General features: G+C 54.5%; 1 protein-coding gene across 8 annotated transcripts in view; it reads right to left on the bottom strand.

Moving 5' to 3' along the window:
* Positions 1 to 16,358, bottom strand: part of CACNA1C (calcium voltage-gated channel subunit alpha1 C) — a 434,223-nt gene that overhangs the window by 117,237 nt on the left and 300,628 nt on the right. For all 8 annotated transcript variants that reach the window (XM_047787908.1, XM_047787912.1, XM_047787914.1 and 5 more), the window contains exon 9: positions 13,120 to 13,292. In XM_047787908.1, coding sequence (XP_047643864.1) covers positions 13,120 to 13,292 — 173 coding nt within the window. The remainder of the gene's footprint in view (positions 1 to 13,119; positions 13,293 to 16,358) is intronic.

Here is a 16,358-nt window from a genome sequence, read left to right as displayed (position 1 = left end):
CACCAGGTATGTGGGGGTCGCCTCTTTCCTGTGTGACAAAAGAGAAAGAGGGTGACTCTTATATACAGACAAGCCTGGTGCGAGTCCTGGCTAAAGCTTCCAAGGGTTGTCTGGTCTTGGGAAGATTATCTGAACCTCTTCTTTCTTGTCGAAAAAACTGAAGCCTATTCTGGAGGGTTAAGTGAGGATAGAAGGTAACACGGCTAGAGGAGGAGCTAGTGGGGGCCGCGCCCTGACGTTCAGTACTAATTCCCCATGTGGGGAACACCTGACACTGGGCGGATTTAGTGGGGATAAAAAAGCCAAACGCAGGCCCAAGAGAAGGAGCTTGGGATCACTCGCCTTACATCTAAGGGTCACCTGGGGTCTTGGCACTGGTGGGCCATGATATGTGTTTGCCGGGATCCCCAAGGGGGGCTGCAGTGACCAGGTCCCCTTAGGGCCATTAGCTCCTGATGTCATCACCACAGGTGCAGGTCCTTCATGAATATTCATGAAGCCCCTACTCTGTGCCTATAGTAACTGCCCCAGACAGGGTCCCTGCACTGGAAAAGCTTCGCAGCTTGTGAGGAGACAACCTCTACATACATTTAACTGTGATGAATCACACACACACACACACAAAAGATTTAAGCACAACCAGACAAGAGCTGCACCAACTCCCTTTTGTGCCGCTTTAATTTTCCTTTTCACCCTGAACCACAGCAAAGGCCTGGCAGAGACTGTTCTGTTCCCCCCACCTGCTCGAGGCCGTGCCGGGACCACACCAGGGCCCCAGGGAGGCCCGCCCTGCCTAACTCTGGGGGCTTTGTTGGGTCAAGTGGGTCAGGACCCTTTAGGGATGGCCTGGCACTGCTACAAGATGTCTGTAGCTCATCTGGAAAGAATTTCTGCTTCTGTGACCCAGGGACACTAGTAGCAGATGAGAGGGGGCCTCACATCCAGTTTGGTTTTAAATAGATTTGGGGCTAAACATATTTTTTAATATGCAACAATTGGGTTAGTCTGATGACAAATGTCATCCCTGACCACTGCCAGAGAGGCATGCCACTTCCATTAGAGGTAATGCTTCCTGGCCAGATAAAGGTATGGAAAATAACTTTTGGTCACTAACAATTGCCTTCAGTCCCACTGATCTGATTAGACTCAGCAATGGAAAGAGGAATTCACAAATTAGATGCTGTTCTCTATTTATTACCAAGATGGCCGCTTTCCACTCCATCCAGGAGAGGCAGAGGAGTAAGTCTCAGCTTGGGCTAACATTTGGTCCAAAAACCTCTGTCCCCACCAGTGAGCAAGAAGAGCGCTACGCCGAAGCCCACGTGATGCGTGGGATCAGACCTCTACCCCTTGGAAGGGAGGTGACCTTTTCAAGCCTTAAATGCTTTCAGCTTTCCGGTCCTAAAGGAGCCACTGGGAACTGACTCTGGGTTCTGTCTTAACACTTTCCCACTACCGTGCGGAGCTGGCAAGCCACCCTCACTGACAGAGAAGTAAAGTAGGGATGTTCCCACCCTTCTCTGGATTCGTTTGAAGAGGAACGGGGTGAAGAGGTAAGTTCATGGAGAACACATGGGGGAACAGTTCACTCTCTCCCGGACGTCAGAAAGGCATGGTGACAGACAACGGAGGATGAGAAATTAATTTGTGTGTCTGAGTCATCACACACCCTCTGCGGGACCAGACCTGGTCCTCTCTGATTTTAGCCCGGCAGTGACAAGGCAGGTCCAGGTCACCTGTTCCCAATGGCGGGATTCCAAAGACTTCCAGGCCAAGATCTCACTTTTCTCCCTTAATTTCACCCTCCTTTCCAAGCAATAGTCACTCACTGTCTGCCAGGCTCTGTGACAATGACGGGGACACAAACATCCCATCCCTGACAGGTGCACAACCCCGCAGTGGGGAAGGTGGATACATAGCTCCCAGGCATAAGTACTGCCATGCAGGCGTGGAATAGGTGTTCTGGGAGCAAAAGGAGGGCGGGAGGAGGGCTGGAGCAGGGGCGGCTCCCAAGGCAGGTGGCCCAGCTGGCTTTCCAGGCAGGGAGGCCAGAATGTATAGAGGTGCCAGGAGGGTTTTTGGAAGAACCAGCTGGCTTATGGGGTTCAGAGAATCCTGCAAATTCCAGGAGACTGGGGACTCCAGGATTCTAGAATCAAAGGAATTCCTCTGGGTCTGATAGACCAGAATGATCCAGGTTTGGTGGAACCTCCAGGGCTAAAGCTAGTGTATGCCAGCTTCCAAATGACAGGAACAAAACCCAGAGCTGGAAGGCGGACTTGCAGCTTTCTGATCCGACCCCTCCCATCTGACAGACAAGGAAACCAAGAGAGGCAAGCTGCCCGTCAGTGACTGGGCGACCTGGAAGTCACTCGCCCTGTTCTCCTATAACTATCAGGATTGGGCAGACCCCAAACTCTGGCCTCCATCTAGGAGAAAAGGATGAGGGCCACTCACCCCCCCCATTGCCGTGCTCTCAATTCTTCTAATTGAGGGACATGACTCAAATAAGTAGAATCCATCCATTAAGGGATTATGGAAATCGTAATTAATGGAAATGATTTTAAACCATCTCAGAGACTCAAGAAGCAGCTCTATAAGCCTAACTGAAGCTTGGGATCTTCTTGGTAAAAAACCCAGGGTGCTCTGCCTGATGGTTCGTGACCGACCAGCTCCGTTCCCCAGAGGTGGTGGAAGGGCAGAGGGAACTGTAGGTCAAGCGGGCTGGGCCCCTCCACCACTGGCCTCAGTTTTCACACCCAGAAGAGGCAACCGCTACCCCCCACCCCAGGAGAGCACCGATCTTTTTCTCTGCCTCTGCCGGATATAGCAAACATCACGCTGAACTTCCCGTTAAGAGCCGGACCCGCTGACCGAAGCAAGTATTGGTAAATTCCACGAGAATTTGATTCTGAATACTTCTGTCAAGAAAGTGGTCCTCAGGTGGCACAATGGGTGAAGAATCCGACTGCAGCGGCTCAGGTCACAGCTGCGGCTCGGATTTGATCCCTGGCCTGAGAACTTCCATGGGTTGCGGGTGCCATTAAAAAGGGGGGGGCCCTCAAGGTCTTCCTGCCTATGTATATGGTGTGAGTGTACGTGCCTGGTGTGTGTGTGTGTCTGTACAGGGTGTTATTTTCTGAGAAGTCTGTTAATATAGTAACTGGCCTGATACTGGATACCGTCATCCTGACTTGCAAGTCAATGAAATGAGATACGAAGGTTAGAGAGGCTGATCTGAAAATTGGAATTGGTGAGATAAACAAAGGTTTCTCCCCTTAAAGTCAGCCTGGCTGGCATATGATTAGGGCTTTCTGCCTCCTCAGCAAGTTGCTGAGATCAGGTCTATTCTCTCCCCCTCCCTACCCCCAACACACACAGAGGCAAAGACAGGTTCCAGGGCTGCTGTCAGCATTCTTTAACAGCTTTTGGCCCGTATTTTTTATTTTATTTTATTTTTTGTCTTTTTAGGGTATATGGAGGTTCCCAGGCTAGGGGAAGAGTCAGATCTGTAGCTGCTGGCCTGCGACACAGCCACAGCGACGTGGGATCCGAGCCATGTTTTCGACATACACCACAGCTCACAGCAACGCTGGATCCTTAACCCACTGAGCGAGGCCAGGGATCAAACCTGTGTCCTCATGGATGCTAGTCAGATTCGGTTCCTCTGAGCCATGACAAAAACTCCTTGGCTTGTATTCTTGTCTTCTATTGACCTCTAATCTTGGGATGCTGTGTTCCCACATATGAGGCACTTGCACTTTCTGAAGCCTCTGAAGAGGACTCAGGGTATGTTTGTTAAAACCAGGGTTATATTTGGCAAATCATGTTTAGAATTTAGGAGCCATCAAAAGACTCCCCCTGTCCAGACATTTAAAAACATGTTATGTTGTTTTGCCTTTTTAGAGCCGCAGGTGCAGCATATGGAATTGGAGATAGAGCTGTTGGCCTGCAACACAGCCACAGCAACGCCAGATCCGAGCCACATCTGTGACCTACACCACAGCTCATAGCGATGCCAGATCCTTAACCCACTGAAGGAGGCCAGGGATCAAACCTGTGTCTTATGGATACTAGTTGGGTTCATTACTACTGAGCCGCAATGGGAATGCCCTAAAAATATCTTAATATCCTTACTTTTTCGAAAAAAAAACCCAAAAAACAAAAAACAAACCAAAAAACCCAACACTGAAGAACCTTGTCCAAGTTCAAATGCATATTTTTGGAAAGGATAAACTTTTAACTGTCTTTCCTTGGCGCTGTGACTAGTGAATTTCCCCTGTAGATCGCTTTGCTGGGGGTAAGTTTGGTCAGCCAGATGAGCTCATACGGATTAAGTCTAAACTGCAAAGAATGTATATTGCTATGAATCTGAGTGCATAGCTTTCTTTTTTGTCCTAGGCTACTATCTGGAGCTGTCACCTGGGATAGGACATTTTACTCTCCCTGTGCCTTTCTCAAAGGCCTTTGAGGACACTGCCCACGCGTGGACTACATTCCGAGAACAGGGTCTTAAGTGCAAACAGTTCTCTTGCTCCTCCTGTCCTCTGGGGGAGAGTGTGTGGATTCAAACTGGAGGCAGGGGAGGGAAGTTTATGGCCTTCACAGGGACGTCCAAGTACAGGCCTGAAATCAGGTGTTTGGAAATGAGCAAAACTGCTTGTTCTGTTCAGGGAGGGCCTGCCAGGTTCTGGCTGTGTGACCTCTGAGCACATCCTGTGATCTGTCCTGAGGCAGTGTTGAGAAACCTGCGTATATTTCTTAGGGGACAGGAGGTGGGTCTGTAAGGACCATGAGCAGGAAGAAAACCTGCCCGTTTCTGACTCCAGAAAACGAGCCTATCCGACAGGAGGCAGACCCCCAGGCACTCGCAGGAGGGTGAGGGTGACGGGCTACGTGGTTCTGTGCAGAGGTTGGGGCACAGGATCATAGGATCCCAGGATCATAGGAGTCTGTGATTTTCTGAGTAAGATGGAGCCATGCACTTGGCTAAAGAAGGAATCCAGGGCCTCAGACGGGGATACAGAAAGATCACTGCAATGGACTGAATGTGTGTCTCCCCAAAATTCATATGCTGAAACCCCAATACTGGTGTGATAGGATTTGGAGGTGGGGCCTTTGGGAGGCGATTAGGTGACAAGGATGGGGTCCTTATGAATGGGATTAGTGCCTTATAAGAAAGGGCCAGAGAGCTGGCTGGTGTCCCTGCTGTGAGGATACAGTGGAAGACGGCCGTCTGCAGGCCAGGCAGCAGGCATCTCCGAGGACACAGCAGCCAGGTGGGGGCAGGAACAATACTTCCAGTGGGGGCCCTGCCTCCAGCATCCCTCTTCTCCCTGCCTCCGCCCAGCCTGACCATCACCTCCTCTTGTCTGTGAGGGGCCCTCCACCCTCAGGACCACCCTTCTGCGGGGCAGCTCCCTGATGGTGGCCGCCTGCTGCTCCCAGCCCTGCAGCAGTGCTGGCCCTCTTAGCACGAGGCCCGCATGCGAAGTGGCCATGGTGACTGAGTCCAGTGCGCATAGCAGGTACGATTGCTGTTTAAGAGGATGGAATCTTTCCCAGCCTATGGGGCCATAAATCTCTTCTAGAGGCTCTGCAGCTGTCACAGAGGCCCGAGCTCGTCCAGCTGATGGAGCGACCCGGAAGGATGGAGCCAACAAAGCCCATTTGGGGCTGCTACGCAGCTCTTACCTTTTTTCCTTTCTTTTAGGGCTGCACCCACAGCATAGGGAAGTTCTCAGGCTAGGGGTCGAATTGGAGCTGCAGCAGCCGACCTACACCACAGCCATAGCAACACCAGATCTAAGCTGCCTCTGTGAACTACACCACAGCTTATGGCAACGCCGGATGCTTAACCCACTGAGCAAGGTCAGGGATCAAACCCACACCCTCACGGATACTATGTGGGGTTCTTAACCCACTGAGCCACAACGGGAACTCCATATTTTTTCATCAGCCTCTGAATCACAAGGGCAGGGATCAGATGTTGGGGAGCTCCTGGGGATTCCACATGTAGCACCTTTTAGGGTAAAGTTACAGGCAGGAGACTGTCAGGGGCAAAGGGCCCCACGGCCAAGCAGACAGGACAGGCCAACTCCAGGGGACCCTCAGGTCTGGAACAGCCAAGCTGCTTATTCCGGACACCACCACCTGCCGGCCTGGCCCTTCCCCGCCGTGACTCCACTTTAGCCGCGTCAGCCCCTGGGACCCCTGACCTCCCTGCTTTCCCCTCCCCACCCCAGTCAACTGTCCACAAAAGAAGCCCAGCGACCTCTCCGCCGAGGACTTGTCCCTCTGCTCAGATCTCTTCTGTGGCTCCTCTGAACCCACAGGATAAAGTCCACAGCTGAGACCATCTGGGGCCAGGTCTCGGCCTCCCCTTCTGGCGTGACCTTCGGTTTCTCCCCCTCGCCCCCCAACCGGGTGCCGGAAACAGAAGTTCGCCCCCACTCCCTCTACATGTTACCTCTACGCCCCCTCGGCTTCAATGCCCTTTCCCATCCCTCTGGCCTCGAGAGCTGCTACCAACCTGTGGGTATGTCCCCTCCTTCCCCTGCTTTGTCCCCGGGCACTTGGACTGCCCCGCCCTGCAAGCCATGGGCCCACAGCTGTTCTGGCCGGGGCCCCATGGACGGGCGATGCCCACACTCCAGGCCTGGCCTCCACAGGCCCTCCATGCGCCCTCTCCCTTCCCTGCCCTGCTGCCCAGACACAGGGGGTCCACAGAGGCCCCTGAGGCCAGTGTAGGGGTGTAATGGCGAAAGTCCCTCCTGCCAACCTGAACCCAGGTGGAACTGGGATCAAAAAGCAACCTTCACCCTATCAAGGGCCGAGACCTGCTTACAACACTTAGCCCACCTGACTGATAGTGTCACCCCCCAGGCAGGCCACCCCAGGCAGGAAGCTCCCAGGCAGGCCTTCCGCACCATCGAGAAGCTCTCTTCTCTCTCCTCTGCTTTTCTGCAGGACCTGTTCACACCTGCCTTCTCTGCTATAATTCGTCTACATGTGCACCTGTCCCCTGACCAGCCCCTTAGAACCCATCCCACTGTCCTAGTGAAGATGTGTTGGATGCACACACAGATGTCTCTCAAATGAGCAGGGCTGCGTGTCACTCAGGAGGGTCTTTCCTAAACCGTCTGACTAGTTCACCTGCTTTTTCCACCGGCCCCACGCCACTCACCCGGGGTGGACATACAGCTGCACGTGAGGCTCCCCACGTCAGCAAGTGGAACAGAGGCAGGGCAGTCACTCTCCCCCACTGACAGCCTTCTTCTGTGACAAGGGGTTTCACCTCCCAGTGTTTACATGGAAGTGGGAGCGGGGGCTGAGCCCTGGCTACGGAGGAAGTGGATCAGAGGGAAATTTAGGATGATTCATCTTCCCCCAGTGCCTCTGCTGGGCTGTTGCTTTCAGGTTGGCAAAGCATTACATTAAAATCAAATCAACACTTTGCTGGGTGGCTGCACGGGCAGGCTGAGTGGACAGAGCCATTTGTCAACAGGTTTGGTGGCCTCAGGGAGGTGACAGTATCTGCAAAGACACTAGACAGGAGCAGGCACAGTGAGGCTGCTCCTGGCTGGAGTCCCCCTCCCCCATAGTTCCAGGTTCCCAGGACCATCAGAGGCTCAGCCATGGTGACCACGTGGCACCACACGTCCTGTGTCATCGAAGGCAGATGACATCACACCTCCCGGGGTGCACGCCAAGGCAGGATGGGACGGTCAGGGAGCTGGGCTGCCCCTTCCCAGAGCCTTCTGGTTGAGCGACGCCCTCCTCTAACCAAGCTCACGGAGCCCAGAACGGAAAGAAATGCCGATGTGCCTCCTGGCAAGGGGATGGCTTCTGACCTCGGTGACCTTTCTTCACTTGAGCACGATGTCACCACGACCACCTTTCACGCTTCAAACACGGTTCTTAGGATCATGCTGCTCATCTCCCCGGCTTTTTGTCTTTTTGTCTTTTGTTGTTGTTGCTATTTCTTGGGCCGCTCCCGCGGCATATGGAGGTTCCCAGGCTAGGGGTTGAATCGGAGCTGTAGCCACCGGCCTACGCCAGAGCCACAGCAACGCGGGATCCGAGCCGCGTCTGCAACCTACACCACAGCTCACGGCAACGCCGGATCCTTAACCCACTGAGCAAGGCCAGGGACCGAACCCGCAACCTCATGGTTCCTAGTCGGATTCGTTAACCACTGCGCCACGACGGGAACTCTTCCCCGGCTTTTAAAATCAAACTCGGGACTATTTACGGTAATGCTTCAGGTCAGTTTTTCCACCACCAGCCCTCCTTCCTTCCCTCCGTCCCCCTGCTTTGCTGTTAGATGGACGGTGTTACAGACGCTCTGATGAAGGGGACGAGAGGGGCCCCTTGTAGCCCCTCTGCCTGGAGGAGCAGGCGGTCCGCCCCGCTGAGGGGTGAGGGAGCAGAGAGGAAGCCCCCCTCCCCTGGGGCAGCGCCGGGCTGCCCATCTATGGGGGAGGGGGTGTCAGTGCCCACGGGAGATGCCCTGGGGGTGAAACCAGACCATCTAGGTCTTGCCCACTTGAGCCTCCGCCCGGGGCCCTCGAGCCCATGAGAGCCCGCAGAGGCTGACACGTGTCCACGCCCAACCTCAGGGTCCAACAGCCCTTCCCCATCAGCTGAGAAAGGACGACGCCCTGGAGGAGAGAGTGAGAGAGGGGGCCGCCCTCGCTCTCCTGACCACCAGCTTTCTCTTTCAGAGGATCTGCAGTCCCCCCCCCCAGCTGCCTTTCCAGGCCCACTTTTTTGTCTTCTTGGGGCCGCACCCACGGCATATGGAAGTTCCCAGGCTCCGGGTTGAACTGGAGCTGCATCTGGCAGCCTAGGCCACAACCATAGCAACGCGGGATCCGAGCCACATCTGCGACCTACCCCAGAGCTCATGGAAACACCGGATCCTTCACCCACTGAACGAGGCTAGGCATTGAACCCGTAACCTCATGGATACCAGTTGGGTTCTTAACTGCCTGAGCCACAACAGAAACTCCAAGGCCCACTTTTCAAAGCTCCCAGTCCCTTCTGCCCAGAGTCCACTCTCTGAGGGCCCACCATGAGCGCAGCTAAGACTAGACGAGGGTCTTTGGCAACTAGGCAGGAAAGAAGAGACTAAAACCCAGTTCTCCTGACTCAAAGGGGACTCAATTCAGTGCTTCAATTCTGCCCGCCTGCATGTATTTGAAGAGCTCCTAGCCTCTCCACCCCGAGTCTGCTCCTCACTGTCCCCTTCAGGCTGTGGGGCCATCGGGGGCTCCACAGGTGACGCTGTGTCTCCAGGAATGGTCCCTGGCACGGTCTCACCATAGCCGTGGGGTGGAAAAGTTAAGTCAAGATGTAGCAGGGACCAGAGAAGGGTCGAAGGTTCCTGCTCCCGTTGTCCCACTTCTGTACCATGGAGGCGTCTGTCTGTCTTCTGGAGTTTGTGGGCGGAGGATATTCTTAGGCTCGGGGTTCTGTCTGCACCCTGAGGCCTCTATCTGGACACTGGTGGGGCCCTGTCTCAGGCTTCAGACGTGTGGCAGCTGTGACTGCGAGTCAGTCCAAGGAAAAAAACTGATTGTACCGATTAAAATGCCTTCAAAAAAAAACTCAGATGATGATGCATGAGCACTTGACCTGTACAGTGTGGACGGGTGATATTTAGATCACTGCTCTCCAGCCCCTGGACCCTTCACCTGCCCCTCCCGGAAGCCTTCAGATTCCCTGTTTCAACAACACCATCCCAGGCTTTGCAGGGCGGGCGGTAGCCGTGAGCGCTGTTGGTTGGTGACAATTGCAGCAGCGTTTCCTGAGAACAGAACCGAATACACTGGTTGTCGGCTCATCTACATGCAGACCGTGTTTCCCTTCCACCGTCTGTCTGTCCTTTCCACGCTCACCTGCACAAACGTTCAGCTTCGAGGCTGGGGCTGCATTTAAAGGGCCTTAATGGCATTAGAGAAAGATTGTCACGTGCAGGGATATTTAATCCACGTGTCCTTTGATCTTGAGGAGGAAAAACAAAGAAGAGAAGCAATTCTTGTCCCACCAGGGCAGGCATTTTTGATGACTCTGTTCATGGCTAGATCTGCAGGGCCTAGAACAATGCCTGGCACGGAGCAGGCCTTTAATTGGTGGATGGATGGGTGGGTGGAAGAATGAGTGAAATACACGTTTAGGTATTTTTCTACGACTTACTGGCCAACCCAACTGACTCTCATTATTAGAGAAAAGCTTCCACCAATGTCCTTTCTCCCCGTTGCCTTCCCATCCCTGCTCTTCCCATGTCCTCGGTGGCACCTCTAGCTTTTCCTGGAGAGACGAGGAACCAGGTGACCAGGTAAAGACATGTCCCCGAGCTGTTTCCACACTGGAGCCGTCTCACCAGCATGTGGCAACAGTGGCCTCTCATAAGTGCGATGCAGGTACACCTGGGGCCTGAGTGAAGCTGCCTGAGCCAATGGTGAAGAGTGAAGACACCCTTTTCCTCTTTTTCTTACAAGACTATCCAGTTTTTGAGCTGAAGAGAACAGCAAATACACCATATTATGACCTTTTAGCAACTTTCAAGGCCAAGATCCCACTTTGGTCAAAACACGTAATTTATAGCAACATCTCTTCCATTGTGTTTGTTTCAAAATTCTGACATTCTCAGGATCAGAATATAGTTTCTGAGCCATGGGCTTGCCTTTTCTGCCAGCCTATTAGTCTGTCAGTTCCTTAGCCATCTACTCACGTAAGGGAGCTCTGCTCTTGACTGGACTTCCCTGGAGCCCAGCCTTGAGACTCGCCTCCAGGCTCCATCCCAGTTCTTGTACGTTTCTATTTCACTCTCTGTCTTGTTTTTTCAGATGCTCATTCCGTGGTCCCAACCCCTAGAATGGCCCTGCCACCGTTCCCACGACGGACGGAAACAGGCTCTGTTCTGTCCTCCTGGGACAGGGCTGAGAACAAGAAGCAGACCCCAGGCTCCTCCAGCCACAAGGAAAGCGCGGGGGAGGAACAGCAGTGTTCATCCTGGTTTCATCCATATTTGGGCTCATGCAAATATTTTTTTTTTTTGTCTTTTGTCTTTTTAGAGCTGCACCCGCAGCACATGGAAGTTCCTAGGCTAGGGCTGGAATCAGAGCTGTAGCTGCTGGCCTACACCACAGCCACAGCCACACAGGATCCGAGCTGTGTGTGCAACCTACACCACAGCTCACGGCCACGCCAGATTTTTAACCCACTGAGTGAGGCAAGTGATCGAACCTGCATCCTCGTGGATACTAGTCGGGTTCATTAACCGCTGAGCCATGATGGGAACTCCCTCCTGCAAATCTTGGCAGGACTCCGTCCATTGGGGCGGGAGATTCATTATGCTCTTCCCAGAGCCAGGTCAGAAATGGAGGCGGGTGGGCCTTGTCCACTGGATCTGCTCCAGCAGCAAAGAATTCTCCATCTGGGCGGGACAGGGAAGCAGCGCCCCTGTCCTTGGAAGAGTGTGTCTCTGTGATGGCCACTATGTGCTGAGCAGGCTGTGGACACACACGTTTCTGCACACACATATTTCTTCACACACATGTAAGAAATATGCTCACTGCCACCCTGACCAGGGTGCACAGGGGAGCTGAGACGTTAGGCCCTGTGCTCCAGAGCACACGTCACTGCAGCTCTCAGGCCGGCTCACTTGTTTCCACACTGCTCAGCACCATGGACCATGGACCACCTGCATTTCATCCATAGCGTTAATAGATGCTGGGTGTCTTTCCAGGAAGACCCTCAGCGGCATCACTGCTTACTGTTATAATCCACCAAAGGCCTCGTCTTCCAACTTGCAGAACTCCTCAGAAGAGTGGGAAGGCCTCTCAAGGTTTCTGAATCACATTGTTAACGTCCCGTTGTGTGTGCGTTTTAATTTCGTGTTTGCGCCTTGAGCAGTTATCAGAAAGGGAAGCGGTCGGTGGATGTGGACGTGTGCAACCCATGTCTGGAACCAGGGAAGAAGGTCCCACCTTCTGCCAACACCTTTCCCACCTACCTGCTCCTGCTCCCAGATTCCCAGCCAGAGCCCAGGAGCTAAGGAGCAGGAACACACAGAATCCCGCTGGTCGGGAGTGTCAACACAATGGGTGTGACCAACGCTCACACACAAGGCCATGAGGCAGGATACAGTACACGAGCATCCTTGCACCATCTGGGCCTCCATAAGGACAGAGGGATGGCCACCCTGCTTCCCCATCAGCCCTCAGAGCCCCAGCGGGCCTGTCTTCTCTCTCTCGGCTTCCTGCCTGTCCCTGCCTGACCCCATGCAGCAAGTGGGGGTCAGTTTAAGCTGCTTGGCCCCTTGGCCAGAAACGCTCTTCCTCAAACACACCAAATACAAGGGAAGGGTGCCCACAGGAGGAAAGCATGGTCAGAGTCACAGCACAGAGGGCGGAGCCGAAGAGCCATCAGAGCCCACACGCTGGGTCCCATGTCCCTGCATGCCCAAGCACCTAGGGGCTGGTTAGAGCACAGAGCCCTGGGCCCGACCCCAGAGCTTCCAGAGCTGAAGATGGGCCCAAGTGCTCGCTTTTCTAGCAAGTAACCAGGTGATGTGGGTGCTGTGGGTCCAGGGCCCACACTGGAGAACCACCAGGCTTATCCGATGAGAGCCTGAATTTCCACGATTCATTGTCTTTCCCACACTTGCGAGTAAATATCATCCATCACCCTCGTTACCATCCTAGCAAAAGCCTATCCGACAACCTACCACGGGAAGCCCCAGCAGGAGGGACAGGACCCAGAGTCTGTAACTAATGCTATTCCGCCGAGTTCCTCCCAACTTCCCCGACCCAACCCTTCGCCCGTTCGCAGCTCCCCAGATCTCTGCATCTGATCTCCCTCCTGAGAGAAGCCTCTGGCTCTTCTCCCTGAGAAAGCACAGCGGTGTTTCTAGGTGGTGCCATAGAGACTGTCCCTTTTGAATCAGCCTAGAGCAGGAAGCCTGCGCCCCCCCACAACCCCCCAGCCGAGAAGGCTTTGCTTTGCTTCTCAGTGTGACTGGTTTCTAAGGCAGCAGATGCTCCCTGCCACAAGGCAGGCGTGGCTCTGTGCCCTCCCCCCCCACCCCACCCCCGCCAGGTGGCGGCTCACTGTTTCGGGGCTTCTCCTCATCCATGCCCTCGTCCTCGTTCTCGGGGTCGATGTCTTCGGCCTGAGTGATCCAGTCCAGGTAGCCTTTCAGGTCCTCTTCCAGCTGCTGCTTCTCCCGCAGCTTCTGGAAGTCGCCCCGTGCCTTGGCCTTCTCCCTCTCTTTGGAAAACTCTCTGGGGACGGAGGGTGGAGCAGGCAGGCCGGGGAGAGAGGAGACAAGAGGGACAGGGCATTACAGCTTTGCACAGGAAGCCCGCACCCCGCCCCACTTTGCACAGACACTCTCTACCCGCCCGGGGCTGATCTGCTCTTAGGAATGAGGAAAGGGTCCGGGAAGGGGGTCTTGTTGACTCAAGTATGGGGGAGACCAAACCCGCGTCCCTTCTGTCTGTGTCACGATCACCGGCCGTACCTCCTGGCAAAGGTTCTCCAACGACCTGGAAACGCCTTCCCAACGGTGACCAGGTAAAGCCCCACCACGCCTCCAGGGACGAGGCTGGGGCTGAAGCCACCCCCTGCACTGGCTCTGCCAACCCTGGGTGGCTGGAGATGGACCATTGGGTGCACGGCGGTTATTTACATGACAGGAGTCATCAGACACAAAGGCAAACCAGGGCTTTTTCCCCCTGAAGAGCCGAGTGTTAAATGTTTACAGGTACACCCCTAACCTAAGACCCAGGAGCCTGTGGCCTCCTCCAGCGCATTCTCCTTTCTCTCATTTCCAGGGTTCATCCTGCCGGGTTAGCATGCCTGGAGCGGTTGCCCGTCTAGAGACGGTTCTTTCCCATAAGCCGGGAGACAAGGGAGGACTCCGGACACAGGAACATGTCCTGGGGGCTGCCCTTCAGGTTCAAAAGGAAATCCAATCAGCTTGGAGAAACACATGAAATCAAGATGATGTGAAAGTTAAATGATGTGTTCAGTCTACGGTAAAAACGAGTAGAAATTGGAATTGGGTTGGGATTTGCAAGAAGAGGGCCTACTGAAAAATTTCTAAGAGTGGCTATTTCTTTCGTATTTTCTATGCATCTATCCTTATTTTCCCTCTGACTTTGAATTCACTTTCTGAGCAACAAGAGCCGGGCGGCCAAGAGGGAAATTGGGCCTGGTTCTCACTCTCAAAGCAAGTCTGTGCCTCTTCTTCCAAAATAGGGGCGTAGGAGCAGCCTGCCTCTGAGGTCCAGTCTGGGAAATGGGCCCTCAAGGAGAGTGAGTGTGTGTGTATGCATCTGTATGTGTGTGCGTGTGCATGAGTGTGTATGTGCACACATGTGAGTATATATGTGTGTGTATGTGAGTGTGTATGCATGTATGCACGTGCTGCACTGGGCATCTCGGTAGCTTCCTGGTCATGCCTCCTTCCCTCAGCAGAATCAAGGCCCCGTTAGGGCAGGAGACTGGAGTCCACCCTGAGGGACTTCTTGCTCAGCCGGATGCTCCCCTTGGAAGAGAGACACACCCACAAGCCGGAGTCCATGTGGTCCTGGGGTGGCTGGGCCCCCGTGTCCCCTGTCCAGGGTCTGCACTTGCTGCAGCCACTTCGGGAACGAAGATCTTAGCGGCCACCCTGTACGGTGAGGGGTGGGGTCGGGAGGGGTCCAGGGGACGTTGTCATCAGGAGACGTGGGCCCTGAGCCACGAGGTCTCAGCTGCCTCCATGGTGCTCTGGCTGGGAAGGAATTTCCTTCTTCACTTTGACTGAATCCAATTCTAATCGGATGGAACCTGCTCTTTCCTGGGCTTCCTGCCGGCGGGCTGTGCCTTCTCCTCCTGCCCAGGAAAAGGGCCAGGCTGATTGCTGACCCAGCCTTGCCTCCTGCAGTCGGGGAGGGCCTCCGTACCCGCCACTCCTCCCGGGCTGTGGGCAAGTCCGCTGGAGCCGGTCACTTCACAGCACAGTTCCCTGGCAAATCAGCCCAGCCTGCAGCTCGAGGCCCCTCTCAACTGTCCCACCCATGCCCACTCAACAACCTCCGATCCTTGTGCTGAGGGTCTGGATTGTAAGATGGACCAGTAGCTCAGAGTTCACTTTGGCCCTTTGGGGATATTTTGTAGAGGTCCAGTTCTAGTTAGAAAACACCCACCCATCTTTCTCCTGAGTCGGGGTCAGACTGGAGTGGGGAGAGTGGACCCAGCTGTGCATTACAGCATCAGCCCCTCGGAATGGAAGCTCACCTCCCTACCCCGTGGCCTCCAGGCATCCAGAATGAACATCCGAGGAGGAAAGGAAATGGTTTCCTTGGGGAGGGTGTGTGGAGAAGCAGCACCCCAGGCCCCACAGAGCGCAGGGCACAGCCAGGCTCTGACTAGATGGAGATGAGCAGGGTTCTGTCCCCAGACTCCACCTGGCAGGGGACCTGGGGGTGGCGGCACCTGGCTCTCTTAAACTTCTCGCCTGGACGCCAGTCATGCACTTGCTCAGGGGACAAAGCAAGTGGCAACAAAGGGCCCTAAACTGACAGCCACCTGGGCCCAAGGACCAAGCTGGCTGCACGGTCAGTCACAGTGGGACGTGTCCAAAGGCAGGAGCACGTCTGTATCAGCCACGGCCAAAGGGACAAACGTGGGAGAGTCAGGGTGTGGGTTCCTGCCTGTGGAAGGTCAGTCAGCACAAACACCAGGGCTCTGGGCCCTGAGATGACAAGTGCAGCCCACCCGCGTCACCTACTGACTCCATGTCTACTAATCTGCCTCCTCGCCAAGACCTATCAGTGACCCCCGGCAACGCCAGGGGCCTTTGCAGTCACTGTGGACACACAGAGTGGGGGGACGGGTGTCACGTCCTGCCCTCCTCAGCATAGCCCATACTCTAAATAAGAGCCTTTGAACTGTCCACTTGGAGCCGCAGCGTCCGCATCTGGTGCTTTCATGGGTGATTTTTTTTTATGAAAATGCTGTGCCGTCTGCGGCCCTGAGCGCTGGAGCTGGGAAGTGCCTCACAGAGGAAGCACGCATGTCAAGCGAGCTCTGTCTGGGCCTGACTTATGAACTGTTGGCTAAGAGCGAGGTGCAGACAAAGCAACACTGTGCATTGAACCCAGTGACTTCAGACAAAAGCACATATGCTGAAAGTTGTGTTGACGGCAACAATGTGGTGGCCAGGGGCTCCCGGGAAACTGACCCCGTTTTGCCCTGAGCAGAGGTCTGCTGTTCATGAATTCAGTGATGCTGGGGACTTCATGCAACAGCCCTGCCCAGAGTCATGGGCATCAGCCGCATTTGCCAACCTCTTCTGCTCC

This window comes from Phacochoerus africanus, chromosome 7 (genome assembly GCF_016906955.1).
Source record: "Phacochoerus africanus isolate WHEZ1 chromosome 7, ROS_Pafr_v1, whole genome shotgun sequence".
Taxonomy (NCBI): domain Eukaryota; kingdom Metazoa; phylum Chordata; class Mammalia; order Artiodactyla; family Suidae; genus Phacochoerus; species Phacochoerus africanus.
Note: the sequence above shows the minus strand (reverse complement) of the source record. Positions and strands in the feature narration are given on the sequence as shown.